The sequence below is a fragment of the Coenobita brevimanus genome, chromosome 69, assembly GCF_032717465.1.
Source record: "Coenobita brevimanus isolate Jiangsu-jjx chromosome 69, ASM3271746v2, whole genome shotgun sequence".
Lineage (NCBI taxonomy): Eukaryota > Metazoa > Arthropoda > Malacostraca > Decapoda > Coenobitidae > Coenobita > Coenobita brevimanus.
In genome coordinates, this window is record NC_137022.1 from 376,354 (window position 1) to 394,174 (window position 17,821).

A 17,821-nucleotide genomic window follows, 5' to 3' on the forward strand; every position below is an offset into this window, starting at 1 on the left:
ACGGAGACGATTAGTTTGTGGCCAACCCTTACGGGATTAAGGCATCTGGTAATAGACAGATAGATATATAGTAAATTTTCTTCTGACACACCTGGGAAGACAGCTGTGTCTTAGATTGTACATAATGTAAAAATAATATTTTTTAGTCTGCTGTTACAAGTAAGAACAGAAAACAAGACTCTCTGTCTGCCTCCTCTCAGCTACCAGCCACTGAGCGTGGCCTTAACATGCCACCACTCATCTCACTCACCTCTCACCACCTCCCTGCCTGCGCACAATTTGAAGCGAGTAACATTACATTATTCATTTGTTCAGCTGCTGTGCTCCATTTATGAATGTTTTACCAGATGTTAAACCAGAAAGTAGCTTGCCTTTTAAGGGCTAAATACCAAGACCTTTAATTTTCTTATATTCTCCTTTCATATAAAAGAACCAGTGGTGGGCAGCACAAATGAAGAAGGACCTTGCGCAAGCACAAAGCGCAATCCACAGTTCACTACCTTGCGCAAGCGCAAATGCGCAATCTGACAAATATTTAGCTTGCGCAATGTTGCAAAGCGCAAGTGCAAACCATTTGCATAAATTTTTGGGAATTGCTGAAAAATATTGAGATATTTAAATAAAACAGCATACCTACTTACTTACTTTTAATTATTATTATTTTCTATTATTTGTAATTTGCGCAAGTGAGCAATCTAATATTTAGCTTGTGCAATGACGCAAAACGCTAGCACAAATCATTTGCATATATTTGTGGGAATTACTGTAAAATGTATATTGGTATAACTAAATAAATTACTAAATTAGCAACCTGCCCACCACCTGCAGTGACTGAGGTACAGTAGGTCATTGTCCAGGAAAAACAGCCTATATTTACCAAGGCATTGGCAAAGATCACATGATTACTGTATCATCAACTCTCTCTCTCTCTCTCTCTCCGACAGAGGAGGGAGGGAATGGAGAATAAGAGAGAGAGGAGGGAAGGAATAGAATAATTGAGAGAGGACGGAAGGAATGGAGAATAAGATAGAGAAGAGGGACGAAGTTTATGCCCTATCTCCACACTCAAAGGGACGCTCCTTTGCCATTCCCGTATTTTCTCTCTCTCTCTCTCTCCGACAGAGGAGGGAGGGAATGGAGAATAAGAGAGAGAGGAGGGAAGGAATGGAGAATAAGAGAGAGAAGAGGGACGAAGTTTATGCCTTATCTCCACACTCAAAGGGAAGCTCCTTTGCCATTCCTGTATTTACTCTCTCTCTCTCTCTCTCTCTCTCTCTCTCTCTCTCAGAGTAATGCTCTTTATCTCTCTCTCTCTCTCTCGTCTTGTCAAGACAATTTATTTAATAATTCAATATAGATATACAATAGCATATGTAATTCGTTACAAAAAAATAAAAAATCATGAAAACAGTATTTAAATCAAATATCCACAGCCTTATAAATTACTAGGCTGTGGATATTTGATTTAAATAATATGTGTTAATGGTTTTTGTAAGGAATTGCATATGCTAATCTTAATAAATAATGTATATTTATTATTATTTACTAATAATAATAATTTTTAAAATATTAAAAATACTGTACATTATTATCTCTGTTGAAGCATATTAAGAAATGCTACAACCCCCTTCCCTACCGCCTCCCCTCACCAACCCACCCTCACGACCCGCCCCAGCCTCTCCCATCCATTGTCCAGCCATGCGGGAAGCTCCCAAGACCACGTGTCCTTTGGACTGTGCAGTGCGCAATCCACAGGGCAGGTGCGCAAGGCAGGTGCACAAGTGCAAATTTAGTTGTGCAAGCGTAACTAAGTTTGCGTTTGCGCACCTGCCTTTTCATGTGTGCAAGCGCAAAATTGCGCATGGCTGCGGTGCGCAATGCGCAAACGATATCACCGGAGCACAAGGGTGCGCAATTGCACTTTGCGCAAGTGTTTGCGCACCTGCCCAGCACTGAAAATGACCATGTTACAAAAGCATTCTGCAAAGAAACTTTATATACCAAAATAGTCAAGAGAAACAGGCTTATAACATATTTGTAGGACAACATGAAATTGTAGATACAAAGGGGATTTTAATGGCCTTGCACGCTGTTAGGGAATTTATAAAAACTGTATGCACCAACTCTAAAGAATTCTCCCCAAAAAATTTATGGATGTATTTTGGTTTGTTTTCTGTATGTTGAAGAATAAACATTCCTTAATATACTGAGTCTGTAACTAATAACCCAGACTTTACTAAGTTCTGCTGAAGAATAATTTAAGCTAAAAAAAAACACTGATTTGGGCATACTTATTGGCAACTACACTCTACGGAGGGAAATGAGGGGTGTTTGCCTAACCAGCCAGCAAAGCCACCCAGTTATGTAGGTATAGTAACACTGCATGAAAGTATCCCTCTGCAGCACCAAAGTGATATGCAATAACATAAAAAAAATTCCATTAACATTACTAACCAGGTGGAAGGTACAGGGTGTAGTGAATATAGATATAATCAGCCTGGTCAAAGTTGAGGGCTCGTGTGATCTCTCCCATCACAACCACTCTCAGTTCACCCTCTCCTCGCAGTCCTGACTCATCCCACTCACATGCTGACAATTTCTGCACTTCCTCAATCCGCTGTCGTGCTAGCTGCAGAATTGAAATGTTGGAATATTAAAGAGCCACAGCACTATCATATATCAAACCTATCTATCTATTGCCAGACACCTTAATCCCATTTGGGGTGGCCACAAACAAATCGCCTCCACGTCGCCCTGTCCCTCGCCATTTCACTGCCCTGCTCCCAACTCACACCCCCCTCTCTCATATACCTCTCCACCTCATCCCTCCATCTCATCCTTGGCCTCCCCCTCCCTCTTCCCCCCTCCACCTCACTCACATACACTCTCTTCGTCAGTCTTTCACCCTCCATCCTCTCCACATGGACAAACCACCTCAGTGTATTCCTCCTAACGCTTCCTATCACATCCACATCCACACCACAATGCTCCTTTATATCCTCATTTGTCAGCCTGTCTCTCCATGTGACTCCACAGGCTCCTCTTAAATAACTCATTTCCACTGCTCTCACTCTTGACTTGTGTCCTTCCAGCAACGTCCAAGCTTCACTTCCATACGTTGGAGTTGGTATCACAATACTGTCATGTAATAACTTTTTCACTTCCATGCTCACTTCCCTGCTTCTTATCACTGCTTTCAAGGAACCAGCAACCTTTCTTCCCTGCTGCACCCTTTCAAACACTTCACCCTCCAAACCTCCATCCTTACTCATCACACTACCCAAGTACTTAAATGTACTCACATTTTCCAATTCCTCACCATCCAACCTCGCTGTACATTCACTGACTTCACCTCTCTCAAAGACCATCACTTTACTCTTCCCTACATTCACCTTTAGATTCCGTTTCTTACACACTCTCCCAAACTCATCCACCAAGCCTTGCAGCTCCCCTTCGTCTTCAATCAACAACACAATATCATCTGCAAACAACAGTACAGGGAGTTTCCAAACACTACCCTCTCTCACCAAGGCCACTCCAACATCCACTACCCGACCTTGTACCTCTTTTATTACCCCATCCATGTACAGATTGAACAACCATGGAGACATGACACATCCCTGTTCCAACCCAACCTTCAAAGAGAAAAATTCACTCAGTTCACCATCCACACGCACTGTAGCCTTAGCACCATCATACATACTCATCACAGCATTCAACAACTTCTCATCTACTCTATATATTCTTAATACTTTCCACAATCCTTGTCTATCCACCTTGTCATATGCTTTCTCCAAATCCATGAAAGCCGCATACAACTTCTTTCTCTTCTCTAGAAAATTTTCCACTAAAGATCTAAGAATGAATATCTGATCTACACAACCTCTTCCCTTCCTAAAACCTCCCTGTTCTTCTCCAACTAATTCCTCTGTTCTTTCTCAAACTCTGTCAATAAGTATCCTACCATACACTTTTCCTATTATACTAAGAAGACAAATGCCCCTATGATTACCACACACTTCTTTCTCCCCTTTTCCTTTGTACAGGGGAATAATTATACCTGGATATAAATGCTGACAGCTTGATAGTCACACTTCAGAATACAGTAAGGTCACATAATTATAACATATTTTGGTACATGCTGGTCATCACATCACTGAAATTTGCATTCTACAATATATATATATATATATATATATATATATATATATATATATATATATATCCATCCATCCATCATCCAATCCTATATTGCCCCATGAGGAGTGTAGAAGCCCGGGGCTAGGCAGTTGGTCCTGACATTTAAGAAGAGACTGACTAGCCTCACTCATCCCTGGGTGGCATTACATGAGCAATAAACCCCAATCACCCCTTGGATATAAACCTTCACTGGTTCAATCCGACTGGAGCACAATAATTACCCACTAAACCACCAGGCACCAAAATTTGGTTATATGGTTACCACCCAGCATAGTAAATGGTTTCCTGGTGTACAGGAAACCATTTGGCTTGTCACTCAGTGTGGAGTCACCCACAGGCAGAAGGAAGAGGAAAGAATGAAGGAATGAAAAACAGAAGAGGGAGTGTAAAGTCACCCGTAGGCAGAAGGAAGAGGAAAGAATGAAGGAAAAAAAGACAGAAGAAGATGGAAAGAAACAAGGATGGAGGAGAGGACAGGGCAGACACCCGAGAGCAGCACTACACTGAGTGAGTGATATATATATATATATATATATATATATATATATATATATCTATCTATCTATTGCCAGACGCCTCAATCCCGTTTGGGGTGGCCACAAACAAATCGCCTCCATGTCGCCCTGTCCCCCGCCATTTCACTGCCCTTCTCACAACTCACACCCCCCTCTCTCATATACCTCTCCACCCCATCCCTCCATCTCATCCTCGGCCTCCCCCTCCCTCTTCCCCCCTCCACCTCACTCACATACACTCTCTTCGTCAGTCTCTCACCCTCCATCCTCTCCACATGGCCAAACCACCTCAGTGTGTTCCTCATAACACTTCCTATCACATCCTCATCAACACCACAACGCTCCTTTATATCCTAATTCGTCAGTCTGTCTCTCCATGTGACTCCACAGGCTCCTCTTAAATAACTCATTTCCACTGCTCTCACTCTTGACTGTGTCCTTCCAACAACGTCCAAGCTTCACTTCCATACGTTAGAGTTGGTATCACAATACTGTCAAGTAGTAACTTTTTCACTTCCATGCTCACTTCCCTGCTTCTTATCACTGCTTTCAAAGAACCAGCAACCTTTCTTCCCTGCTGTACCCTTTCAAGCACTTCACCCTCCAAACCTCCATCCTTACTCATCACACTACCCAAGTACTTAAACGTACTCACATTTTCCAATTCCTCACCATCCAACCTCGCTGTATATTCACTGACTTCACCTCTCTCAAAGACCATCACTTTACTCTTCCCTACATTCACGTTTAGATTCCGTTTCCTACACACTCTCCCAAACTCATCCACCAAGCCTTGCAACTCCCCTTCGTCTTCACTCAACAATACAGTATCATCTGCAAACAACAGTACAGGGAGTTTCCAAACACTATCCTCTCTCACCAGGGCCACTCCAACATCCACTACCCTACATTGTACCTCTTTTATTACCCCATCCATGTACAGTTTGAACAACCACGGAGACATGACACATCCCTGTTTCAACCCAACCTTCAAAGAGAAAAATTCACTTAGTTCACCATCCACACGCACTGCAGCCTTAGCACCATCACACATACTCTTCACAGCATTCAACAATTCCCATCTACTCCATATATTCTTAATACTTTCCACAATCCTTGTCTATCCACTCTGTCATATGCTTTCTCCAAATCCATGAAAGCCACATACAACTTCTTTCCCTTCTCTAGAAACTTTTCTACTAAAGATCTAAGAATGAATATCTGATCTACACAACCTCTACCCTTCCTAAAGCCTCCCTGTTCTTCTCCAATTAATTCCTCTGTTCTTTCTCTAACTCTGTCAATAAGTATCCTACCATACACTTTTCCTATTATACTAAGAAGACAAATGCCCCTATGATTACCACACACTTCTTTTTCCCCTTTTCCTTTGTACAAGGAAATAATTATACCCGACTTCCAATCCTCCGGGACTCTACCTTCCTCCCAGGCCAATCTGCACATCTTCCACATCCATTCTACTACTATCTCTCCCCCATGCTTCAGCATTTCACCACACACACACACACACACACATATATATATATATATATATATATATATATATATATATATATATATATCAATTATCTCAAGACAGCAGAGTTGCCATAAACATGACTGGTTTTGTCGGTGTGCAGAGAAATGTGGTGCGTGAAAATGCAATAATGGAAGAAGTGAAGAACACTGAAGAAGGTGAAGAATGGGAAAGCATCAAGTGATGAAGAAGTATATGCAGACATGATTAAGTGTAGTTGAGAGAGTGAAATGGAAATATGCAAGAAAACTTGAATGAGTGAAACCGTACCAGTGGAGAAGTAGACTGTGATGTTATGTTAGGTTAGGTCAGGAACAGCCTAAACATCTTCAGCCTAAAAGTATCACGACCAAAAATAAATATGAGGGCGTGGTGGCTCAGAGGTAGAGTGCCTGACTTGTGATCGTGACATTGTGAGTTCAAGCTTCTGACAGGTCACTGTTGCCGGGAGTGGTAGCGCGCTCCTGTAACCTAGCAGGGCCATGTGGCCATAGTTGCCTAGCTTGGGGATGATTAAATCCCTTAAAAATAAATATGGCCTGACAGTCTCGAATCCCTCCCTATCCATTCAAGTACAGTATTGTCATCAGGTAAGAACCTTACAATATTGTTCATTTCCATTAAATGTTTTACTAATTTCTTTTTCCAGGTTGTTAGTGTTTCCTGATGACCAGTTTGATGTCGGTTTTGACCAGTTAGATGTAGTTTGGGGGTAAGGGGGGAAACTTTTCCAAGATGACAGAATCATAAATAATTTTCCCCATAGGATTAGTTAATTCTAACTCATGAAATTCTCAAATAGTGGCCTATGCCCAGTCTCATAAGACTGTATCTATTTATCTATAGCCAGATGTCTTTCCCAGACAGGTTGGCTAAAAATGAACTACGTCCATGTCACCCTGCTTTTTTGCCATCAGGCTACCCTAGCTCCACCTCCCATCTTTTCACTCATATACCACTCCAACCCATTCCTCCATCTCTTCCTCAAATTGCCCTCTCCTCCATCTCACTCACATAAACTCTCCTAGTCAATCTCTCATTTTTCAGCCTCTCCATATGGCCAAAATATCTCATAATACTTATGTTTTCCAGCACATCCACAACACACCACAACACTTCTTCATTTCCTCATTTGTCTCTCTGTCTCTCCACATAACTCCACATACTCCTCTCAACTCATTTCCACTGCTCTAATTCCTGACTTGTCCTTCCAACAGAATCCAAGTTTCACTTCCAAACATTAGCACAGAAGGCATGCAGTGACTTTTTCACTTCATGCTCACTTCCTTATTTCTTATCATTGCTCTCAGTGCATCTGCAACCTTTCTTCCTTCCTTATGCTACTACCATGGGCAGGGCAATAGGCAGGATGCAGTTGGGGAAGGCAGCAGGTGTGTCTGGGCTGACTGCTGAAATGCTGAAGGCATTAGGAGTGGGTTTAGTTGCTGATCTGATAAATTCCATTATGCATGAGTATGTTGTCCCAGATGACACTGAGGAGTAAGGGTGATGCCTTGGAGAGAGGAAATCATGGAAGCACAAAACTTTTGGAAAGGATAATGAAGGTAACAGAGAGAGTCCTAAATGGAATGATAAGGGAATGAGTGGAATTTGATGAGATGTAGTTTGGGTTTAAGTCAGGCAAAGGGACCACTGATGTCATATTCACTCACAAACAGCTTCAGGAAAAATATAGAGGAAAGAAAAGGGAGTTGTACTTTGTTTTTCTTGATTTGGTGAAGGCCTTGACAAAGTCCCTGGGGCACAGGTGAAGTGGGCAATGAGAAAGCTTGCAATTGAGGAGTGGCTGGTTAGAGCAGTTATGGCTACATATGAGTGGGTGCTCACACCCAGGCGAGAGTGAATGGAGATTTGAGATACAAGTTTTCCATGAATGTTGGCGTGCATCAGGAGTCAGTCTTGAGCCCCTTACTATCTGTCGTAGTGCTTGATGCTCTCTCACATGACTTCAGAAATGGACTCCCTTGGAAGATGCTGCATGCTGATGACCTGGCAATGACTGCAGAGAATGAAAGGAAGGCAGAGGAAAGATTCAGGAAACGGATAGGCAGAACAGGGCGGTAAGGTTTGAGAGTAAACGCAGATAAAACAAAAGTGATGATATCTAGGGTTGGTGGTGGTATTGTCAAAGCAGAGGGAATGTAGTCATGTGCAGTTTGTCATAAGGGACTCAACAGGAAGACTGCCAGCGATCGAGCAGCATGGAGTCACTTTTAAGTGACTAAGGCATATGCATGCAAGCATGTTGGAGCCTTTATAAATGATACAACAATACAATCTTCCTAACTACACCATCCATCCACTTACATCACCTATTTTAATAACAGATACCGCTATCTTATATCATACAGGAGAGATAGCCTTGGGCTGCAACAACATGAGCAATAATAATGGACACCTAAATTAAGTTGTCTGTACTGTATTTGACAACATAATTCACTGTAACACTACTAACCTGCATTACCAGCTGGTCCTCTTGTTGTTTTTCCTCTGCTGAGCGGGAAGGAGAGACATTTTCTAGCTTGTACTCATACAGAGCATTGTCTGAACCATAGCTCTCCAAGCTGGAAAGTAAACACATTATTTTTTTCTTTCATTCATTCATCATCTAATCCTGTGTTTCTTCATGCGGAGTATATGAGCCCGGGGCTAGGCAAGCTGGTTCTGACATTTAAGATGAGTGACCAGCCTCATTCATCCCTGAGTTTTCCTAACTAATATTAGTGCTGCCAGAACTCTCAAACTCTCACACTAAGGCGATCTCTTGATTAGCAGTACTCATCCCTAAATTAATCAACCCCCAAATTGAATGACCACTTATCCTTAGTCCCACTATTTTAGCTTATCAGTCCTGATAATGTGTTAACTGCCCAAGCAGTGAGGAATTCTCTCTCCCTTTGAGCACTTTTCTTCCATTTTTTTTGTTATGAGAGTGCTAGTTTTTTTGTTTTTCTTTCTTTATTACAAAAACTGATTACTTATGCTTTCTATGAATGGGAAATGAAACAAAAGCATGCAGTACTCATAATCTGCCATTATGTCAGTTATGCAATTCAGTGAGCTTCAGTTACGAGGTAGGAATGAGTCTCCTCAGTTACTAGCCAATTCAACTCTCCAGTACAACTATACTTGGCCATCAACCCAGCTAAAAGTGGGCCCCTGGGTAGCATACCTAACTTATAATGGCAAGTAGCCCTGCTATAAAAAACTGCATTATACAGCCATTGGAAACCATTATAAACCTCTAAATGCTTCTGGCCACTTTGAGAAAGTCACCCTTTTCCCTCTATACCTCTACAAAAAAAACACTTGACGTACCTTGCCAACACACTAACCTACTGAACACACACACACAAAGCACAAACAACAAACATAAAACACACAAACAACATAAAACAGACAAATAAAACACACACGCAAGCCGACTACACCAAAACAGAGTAGCGTTATGCTTGGCTTTAGCCAAGCATGACCCCCTGAGTCAACCATATCACTCATGAGAGGGGTTGTAATTTTACTTACAGTGCTATTCATATTCACACAAGCAACTAACTCAGTATCTGAGGGATCACCATAGTATGATTTTTCATACTTTTATGTGCTCCCCTTTCCTTTGTCCATTTCATTTAAGCTTATGATACACTTCCTTATTTGGGCCTTTTACCCTTAAAAATCTGTCAGTGAAGGGAAGCCTACATATGGTGTCACTGTGCACCCTGGGTGAAGCAGCTGCTGTACCCAACCAGGACACAAACCTCTCCATATTTCCCTGAACCTCACTGTGGAAAGAACCCTGGTCTGGCCCTGGTGAGGTACTGTCTACCATAACAGGTCACCAGATCCCAACACAGTGTATGTTCTGAGCTGTACCTGAAGGATGGCCTCACAGAAGCAGCTGCTTACTTGCAGTTGACAGGTCTGCACAGCCAGACAGACTGGGGTTAAGCAACAACAGCAACCCTTATACAGCTAAATCAATCATAACCATCTCCAAGACTCACACCATCATTACCTCCAACACCCAATACTGTACATCCCTCATAAACACGTAGCATTATCAAAAAAACAAAAAGCTCTATAAGCACAGACCCAGTTGGCATCATCAACCTACAGCTAAAACAATTAGAACTACACAGCATCCAGGTCCTCGCAAACATCAGCAACTACTTATATGCACATTGAAGCATTTCCAACATTTTGAAACATGGAACAATCATCATTATTCTTAAACCAAATAAGAATCCAATACAAATTTCTTTGTACAGATACATAATGCTTCTTAGCATACCATTCAAGATAGCTGAACACCTATTTTTTGACAAAGGTACACTTGCTCTCTCACAACACGGCTTTAGAGCAGTACACTCTACAAATGCCTTTCACTAACTTCACACAGCAAGCATCTGATGGCATCAACTCTGCATAACCTGCACAACATACACTTCTTACAGCAAGAGATGTAAGTAACGCCTCTGACACCATCCCCTGATGCAAACTAATTACCAAAATCTGCTACACAAACGAGAACAAAACTGAATGCTGGCTTGCCAACTACGCATCTGGTTGACACACACATATAGTATTACACTCCAACAAAAGTCATCATGAACACAAAGCTTCCCTAATGGAGTTCCACAGAGCTCTGCTCTTTCACTCACACTTTTCAAGTGATATAGGTATGACATTCCTACACCCGAGCTGCCCATAAGCATTGTCTCACATGCAGATGACATTACCATAACATCCACACACCACACTAAAGAAACAGCCTGCAAAATGCAACAAGACTACCTCAACACATCTGAGTACAACATGCTGACAATCACTACAGCCAAATCCACCACTACACTCACCACCAGCAGCAATCATGAGCACAGATACACCCCTAACATCACACTTAGTACACCTGTGCAACACACACCCTCCACTAAGATCCTCAGTTGTCAAATACAAAACATCAAGAGGCAATCCACTCCAAAACTCAGCACATTCAGGGTACTTCCAGGGAGAGATTGTAGGCAATAAAAAGAAACTCTCCCTACTACAAACAATACACCAAATCAGTGATATCCCACACCTTCCCAGCATGGGCCCCCATCTTATCTAACATCCACTAAAACACCTTGTAGACCAAACAGAACAATGCTCTATATATCATCATTGGCTGCACCAACACCACTTCCACAGCTCACTTACATCGAAAATAAAGTTTTCTCTATTAGAAGACATCTTCATATAAGGGGAACACAATTCTACACTGCAACCTGTGCAAACACACAACACCCCTGTCACTCTATGACAATGTAACACAATACAACTATGGTGGTACCATTCTTAACTGGCGGTTTGGGTGGGGCACCAACCTCTGTACAGTGTTGCCACGTTTTCCATACCCGCGATGCCTCTCTCTCTCTCTCCTGGGGGGGGATGTGCGTCACCCTCGGGAATTTTGTTTCTTTTATGAGTGACATAAACTTGTGCTTTCATTTCTTTATTTTGTTTTTATTATATCTAATTATATTTAAAAATATTATTGTTTTACATATGGCGCCAGATGACCCAAATATTGTGGCGCCATGATTTGTTTTCATTCAATCACTCTCTCCCTCCTTCGTTCCCTCCCTTCCTCCATCCCTCACTCGGCTGCACTCAACACTGCCCCTGGTCTGCCTTCCCCACCCCTCTCTCTCTCTCTCTCTCTTCTGTGGTATTTTAGGATACATTTTGGTTATTTTCTTTTACGTTATAATGTATATATTGTAAATTTGACTTTATTTCCACACCACCCAGGAGGTAAAAGTCTTGACACGTCTTTTTTTAAGTGTCCCCAAACAGGCCTAGGATAGACGAAGCTCTGGCCAGGTGGGACTGGGTGTGTGTGAGTGTTTCCTCTCACGAGGGTTTAATGTATTACTGTATTTTTTTTTTTACTAAGAAACTGACATATTTTTACTTATATTCCTGCACATTATCTTATAATCATAATTGTGACATTATTACCAATCCCAGAAATACGGTAACAGCCAATAAAAGTGACTACTTTTTTTTAAGCAACACTGTAAAATATTTATGCCACGTTTCTGTATTGCTGTATAAATATTTTACGCATAATAAGTTTACTGTTCTTTCATATACTATAATAAACACGTTACCATTATATTCTTATGTGTTTATCTTATTGTGATGCCTATTAAATATATCAGAGCCGTTCACATAGCGGGTATGGAACACGTGGCAACACTGTACAGAGGTTCGTGCCCTACCTAAACCGCCACTTAAGATTGGTACCACCATAGGAATACAAAACTATCATCACCATCATCATCATCATCATCATCTCTTTTCCCACTTAACAACAGGGTAAGGCAGATTCCAGAGAGCAGGAAAAACATGATACACATAATAAGGGAGAACTATCTGCCCAGTTACCACAACCAGGCCATACTCTAATTCACTCACCATTCAAGCCCTCCAAATCCTGACTCCACCTCACTGTGTCTCACTTGAGCTAAATAAAATCATTAAATGGTAAAAAGAATAAACTATACAGGACCTCATGGTTATGAAGGGGTTAATTTGGCTTGGTAACCTTGACTCTGACATACTGTGTTGTGACTCACCGGTATGGTTTAGCACCAGCCTTGGTGAAGTCTGGCAACACAGTCAGTTGGCCTTGGGTGCTATACCGCAGCTCACACAACACAACCTCGTACACTCGACTCTCTCCAAGACTGTTAGGAAAGAACTCATTATAAGAAACTGGATAATGCAAGGTGTTAATCACTTATTTTTTTCTGTGTCTTCCAATATACATAGATCTGATTGTCCATTCCTGAGCAATCCTCCTACATGTCACCACTTTGGAACTAATACCCACCATTCATACTACAGTATATACATTCTAGGGCTGTCTAGTGTGATGGTACGAACTCACACAACACAACCTTATACACTCAACTCTCACCAAGAAAGTCAAAGAAGATGAACTTTAAATTAGAAACAGTTGCTTGCATGGCAGTCAGGAACAAAAGTTGGTTTACAGTGTTACTATTTCTACTTCCCCTTTAGGGGATGTATATCTGTTTTCTTCCTGACTCATCATTCCATAGAGAATCATCTATGGGCAGAGAGACACACCAAGCCTCTCCTAGCATTGGAATAATAGACAAAAGAGGAAACAAAGCCAAGCATAAGTAAAATATCAGATGATCATTTATGAAAAAAAAGAAAAATTCCAACACTTTCCTGCCAGCTGTGGAAATGGAAAGTGTTAGTGGCACATGAAATATATACTGTATTATGACAATGTAAGGCACACAATAAATGAGTAGAAGGGAGGATACTGTGGCACTTGAGAGGAATGAGAAAAGTGGAAGGCAGGACATAAAGGTGGCAGAGGAATGTCAGAGAACTTTTGCTTAAGACAGTACAATATGTTTTTGCTATATGTTCAGGATGTGTTCCAAAAAATCACAACTACTGTAGTATCAGTACTGTAAATTGGAGGGAAAGGGTAAATTAGCTTATAGGTAGCATCAAAACACTGATAGGCAATTTTTTTATGATTACTGTGAACTTAATGGTGAAAAATAGCATTTAAGAAATTACTGTAACAGGTGGGACAGCTACTGTACACAGTATTTAATCCCTTCACTACAAGGTCACCTCAAAGTTAAACAGCAATTTTTGATGGTAGCAAGAATAGAAATAAAAAGTATAAGGTGTTGATGATTTATGATCTATCTATCTACTATCTATCTACTGCCAGACGCCATAATCCCGTAAGGGGTGGCCGTTTGACTTTGAGTTACTTGTTTTACGGAGAGGGACACTAACCCTCCACCAACCCACTTGTTGACACGTAGGGAGCACGTATGGTTTGGTTATATGGTTACCACCCAGCGTTGTAAATGATTTCTTGGCTTACAGGAAACCAATTGGCTTGTCACTCAATGTAAAGCCACCTGTAAAGGAAAGAAAAGCAATAAGAAGTGACAGGAAAGATGGGAGAAATAAGAAGAGAGGAGGGCAGGCACAGAAAAAGAATGATAAAGACTAAGGAAGAAGTAGGCAGCACTACATCAAGTGAGTGGATGATGGTCGCCACCACCTACCACTAATGATTTATGATACTATCAATATTATAAGCCTCTTTTATTCTGATTATTACTGTCCGGAGGTTGCAAGATCATATGTAAAGTCAAAATAGTATCATAGTAGTGAACAGGTTTAGAGGCAAGGTATTAGTGTTCTCAACCACTGAAGTACAGTTTAAACTATGGTGATACTTAACATTGATTACATGCACCAAATACAGGTACTCCTCATTATACATCAGGGATATGACTCAATTCACACTCTATCTTTTTTCATACAAGAGGTACTATAAACAAAGGAACACTAGCAGATCAGTTTTACAAACAGAAATGAAACTTTAAGAGACAATATATTCCTACCTTTTTGTCAATTTACCAAAAGAAAAAAAAGAAAAGAAAAAAGAAACAAAGAAAAAAGAAGCAAAGAAAAAAATTAAAATAATAATGTAAAATTTAATAGATTAACTGTACTGTACCTCTTGCAAACAAACACTACATATATAACCACCCACTTCTCAACTGGTGCAAGATCTGCCATTATATAGAAGTACTGCAGGTCTGGCAATTCCTCCTCCTCAGACTTCTTTTTCTTCCTCTTTCTTCTGTTTGCTGTGTGTGTGGCATGATTCTCCTGAGAGGTGCTGGCTTCATCAACATTCCTGGAATATGAGGTAGTATGGAAGAGTAAGACCCATAATCTTCAGCCTCAAAAAAGGACATGGTTCGAATTACAACTTGGAATGTAAAGAGTGCGAATGATGAGGTGAAAGAGAGAGAAACTGTCCCAGTGCTTCTGGGTGCAAAAGTGGACATTTGTGGATTAACTGAGACTAAGTGAAGAGGTGAGAATGTGAGAGAATGAGTATGCATGGGGTATACGCATGGGAGTAGGTAAGAATGAGAGGACAAAAAAGGCTGTAAGTACTGTTGTTTGCAGGAGATGGAAGGAGAATATAAGAAAATATGGATCAGCTGGTCTGAGGATTGAGTAGGTGAGATTGAAGGTAGGATTCCATATGTGGGCAATTGTGTGTATGTGCCAATGCAAGATCATGCAAGCAGAGTGAAAGAAGAGTTTTGGGCAAATGTGGATGCATGCATGGAATAGTTTGAGAGGAATGAGAGTGCTTTTGATTGGAGAAATGAATGGAAAAGTAGAGAATGTGAAGGTGCATGGAGCAGTTGGTGAGTGGGGTGTGCCTATAGAAGTGGATGAGAATGGCAGTGCTCCTGTGGACATTTGTGCAGGGAGGGAGTTGGTGATAGCCAATACCCTCTTTAGGAACAAAATGATCCACAGCTATACGTGGCAAGTGAAGTGAAGGGTTGGTGGTAAATTGAATGAACTGAAGGCAATGATTGCTCATGTGTGTGTGGATGACAGAATGAGAAGGTATGTAATGGATGCAAGAGTATACAGAGGCTGGGGGAATAGACTTTCAGACCAACACTTGGTGATGGTGAATGTCAAGGTTCAAGTGCAATGGAGGAATAGAAGAAGGGAAGGACAGGGCGAAGTAGTCCATACAACAAGAGTAGAAAGGTTGCAAGAGGATGAAAAAAAGGCAGAATATAGGAGAAAAGTGGAGAAGCAATTAGATAAATAAGATGTGGAGCAGATGGGTAAGGTGGAAGGTATGTACATGATATTCACAGAAGAAATTTGTGCAGCATGTGAGGTGGTGTGTGGGGTGAAGAGAAGACACAAGGGGGTGCAAGGAACAGCATGGTGGAATGAAGTGATGGGTCAAGCTATGGCTTAAAAGAAGAAATCATATGGTGAGTACATGGAAAGCAGAGGTATGGAGGAAGTTGAGAGACGGAAGAGTGAGTTATATGTAGAGAAGAAGAAAGAGGTGAAAAGATTGGTAAGAGAGAGTAAGAAGAGAGTGGATGAGGAATTTGGAAGGAATTTGAGTGTAAAGTAGAAGGAATGTAAGAAAATGTTCTGGAAGGAGGTAAAGAGAGTTAGACAGGGTGATAAAGAAGCTATTAAGGGGGTGAAAGATAAAAATGGTAGACTGATGGTGGAGATGGGAGGAAAAGTAAGCAGATGGAGTGAAAACTTTAAGAAAATGTTAAACATAGAGAATGAAGTAATGTGAATGTAAGTGGCTGGGGAAAAGGAAGGAAGAGTTCAGTAGGATGGAAGGAGTGAAAGCAACAAAGAAAGTCAAAATGGGGAAAGCCCCAGGAATTGATGGAGTGTGTGGCGAAATGATTAAGCATGGGGGAGAGATAGTAATAGAATGGATATGGAAGATGTGCAAATTAGCCTGGGAGGAAGGTAGAGTCTCAGAGGACTGGAGGTCAGGTATAATAATTCCCTTGCACAAAGGACAAGGGGAAAAAAGAAGTGTGTGGTAATCATAGGGGCATTTCTCTTCTTAGTGTAATACGAAAAGTATATGGTAGAATACATACTGAAAGTGAGCACGGAAGTGAAAAAGCTACTACATGACAGTACTGTGATACCAAATCTAACATATGGATGTGAAACTTGGACCTTGTTGGAGGGACACAAGTCAAGAGTGAGAGCAGTGGAAATGAGTTATTTGAGAGGAGCATGTGGAGTCACATGGAAAGACAGACTGACAAATGAGGAAGTGAAGGAGTGTTGTGGTGTAGATGTGATAAAGAAACACACTGAGGTGATTGGCCATTTGGAGAGGATCAAGTAAGAGACTGACGAGGAAAGTGTATGTGAGTGGGGTGAAGGAGGGGAGAGGGAAAGGGAGGCCAAGGATGAGATGAAGGGATGGAGTGGAGAGGTATATGAGAGAGGGGTGTGTGTGCTGGAAGCAGGGCAATGAGATGGCGGGGGACAGGGCGACTTGGAGGCGATTTGTTTGTGGCCACCCCTTACCAGATTAAGGCATCTGACAATAGACAGACAGACAGAGACTTACTGAAAGAGTTAGAGAAATAACAGAGGAATCTGTTGGTGAAGAAGAGAGATGTTTTAGGAAGGGAAGAGGTTGTGTAAATCAGATATTCATCCTTAGGTCTTTAGTGGAAAAGATTGTAGAGAAGGGAGAGAAGTTGTACGTGGCCTTCAGGGATTTGGAGAAAGATATAACAAAGTGGATTGACAGGGAATGTAGAAAATATTACAAATATATTTCCTGTACACCAGGAACCACTTCCTATGCAGGGTGGTAACCATATAACCAAGTTATGGTGCCTGGTGGTTTAGTGAGTAATTAAAGCGCTCCAATCGGATTGAGCCTGTGTAGGTTTATATCCAAGGGGTGGCTGGGGTTTATTGCTCACGTAATGCCACTCAAGGATGTGACGCTGGTCACTTTCATCTTAAATGTCAGGACCAACTTGCCTGGCCCCGAGCTCCTACGCTCCTAATAGGGCAACATAAGATTCGCTGATGGATGGATGGACGGATGGACGGGGTAAATGGGAAGTTGCTGAATGCTTTGAAGAGTATGTATGAGGGT

At 41.4% G+C, this 17,821-nt stretch overlaps 1 protein-coding gene across 1 annotated transcript in view; it reads right to left on the reverse strand.

The window, feature by feature from the left end:
* The window catches only part of LOC145405985 (tectonic-like complex member MKS1), a 77,944-nt gene that overhangs the window by 41,069 nt on the left and 19,054 nt on the right, over window positions 1–17,821 (reverse strand). The window contains exons 5-8 of the mRNA XM_080277167.1: window positions 14,882–15,028; window positions 12,894–13,004; window positions 8,729–8,837; window positions 2,455–2,629 (exon numbers count right to left, since the gene is read on the reverse strand). Coding sequence (XP_080133293.1) covers window positions 2,455–2,629; window positions 8,729–8,837; window positions 12,894–13,004; window positions 14,882–15,028 — 542 coding nt within the window. The remainder of the gene's footprint in view (window positions 1–2,454; window positions 2,630–8,728; window positions 8,838–12,893; window positions 13,005–14,881; window positions 15,029–17,821) is intronic.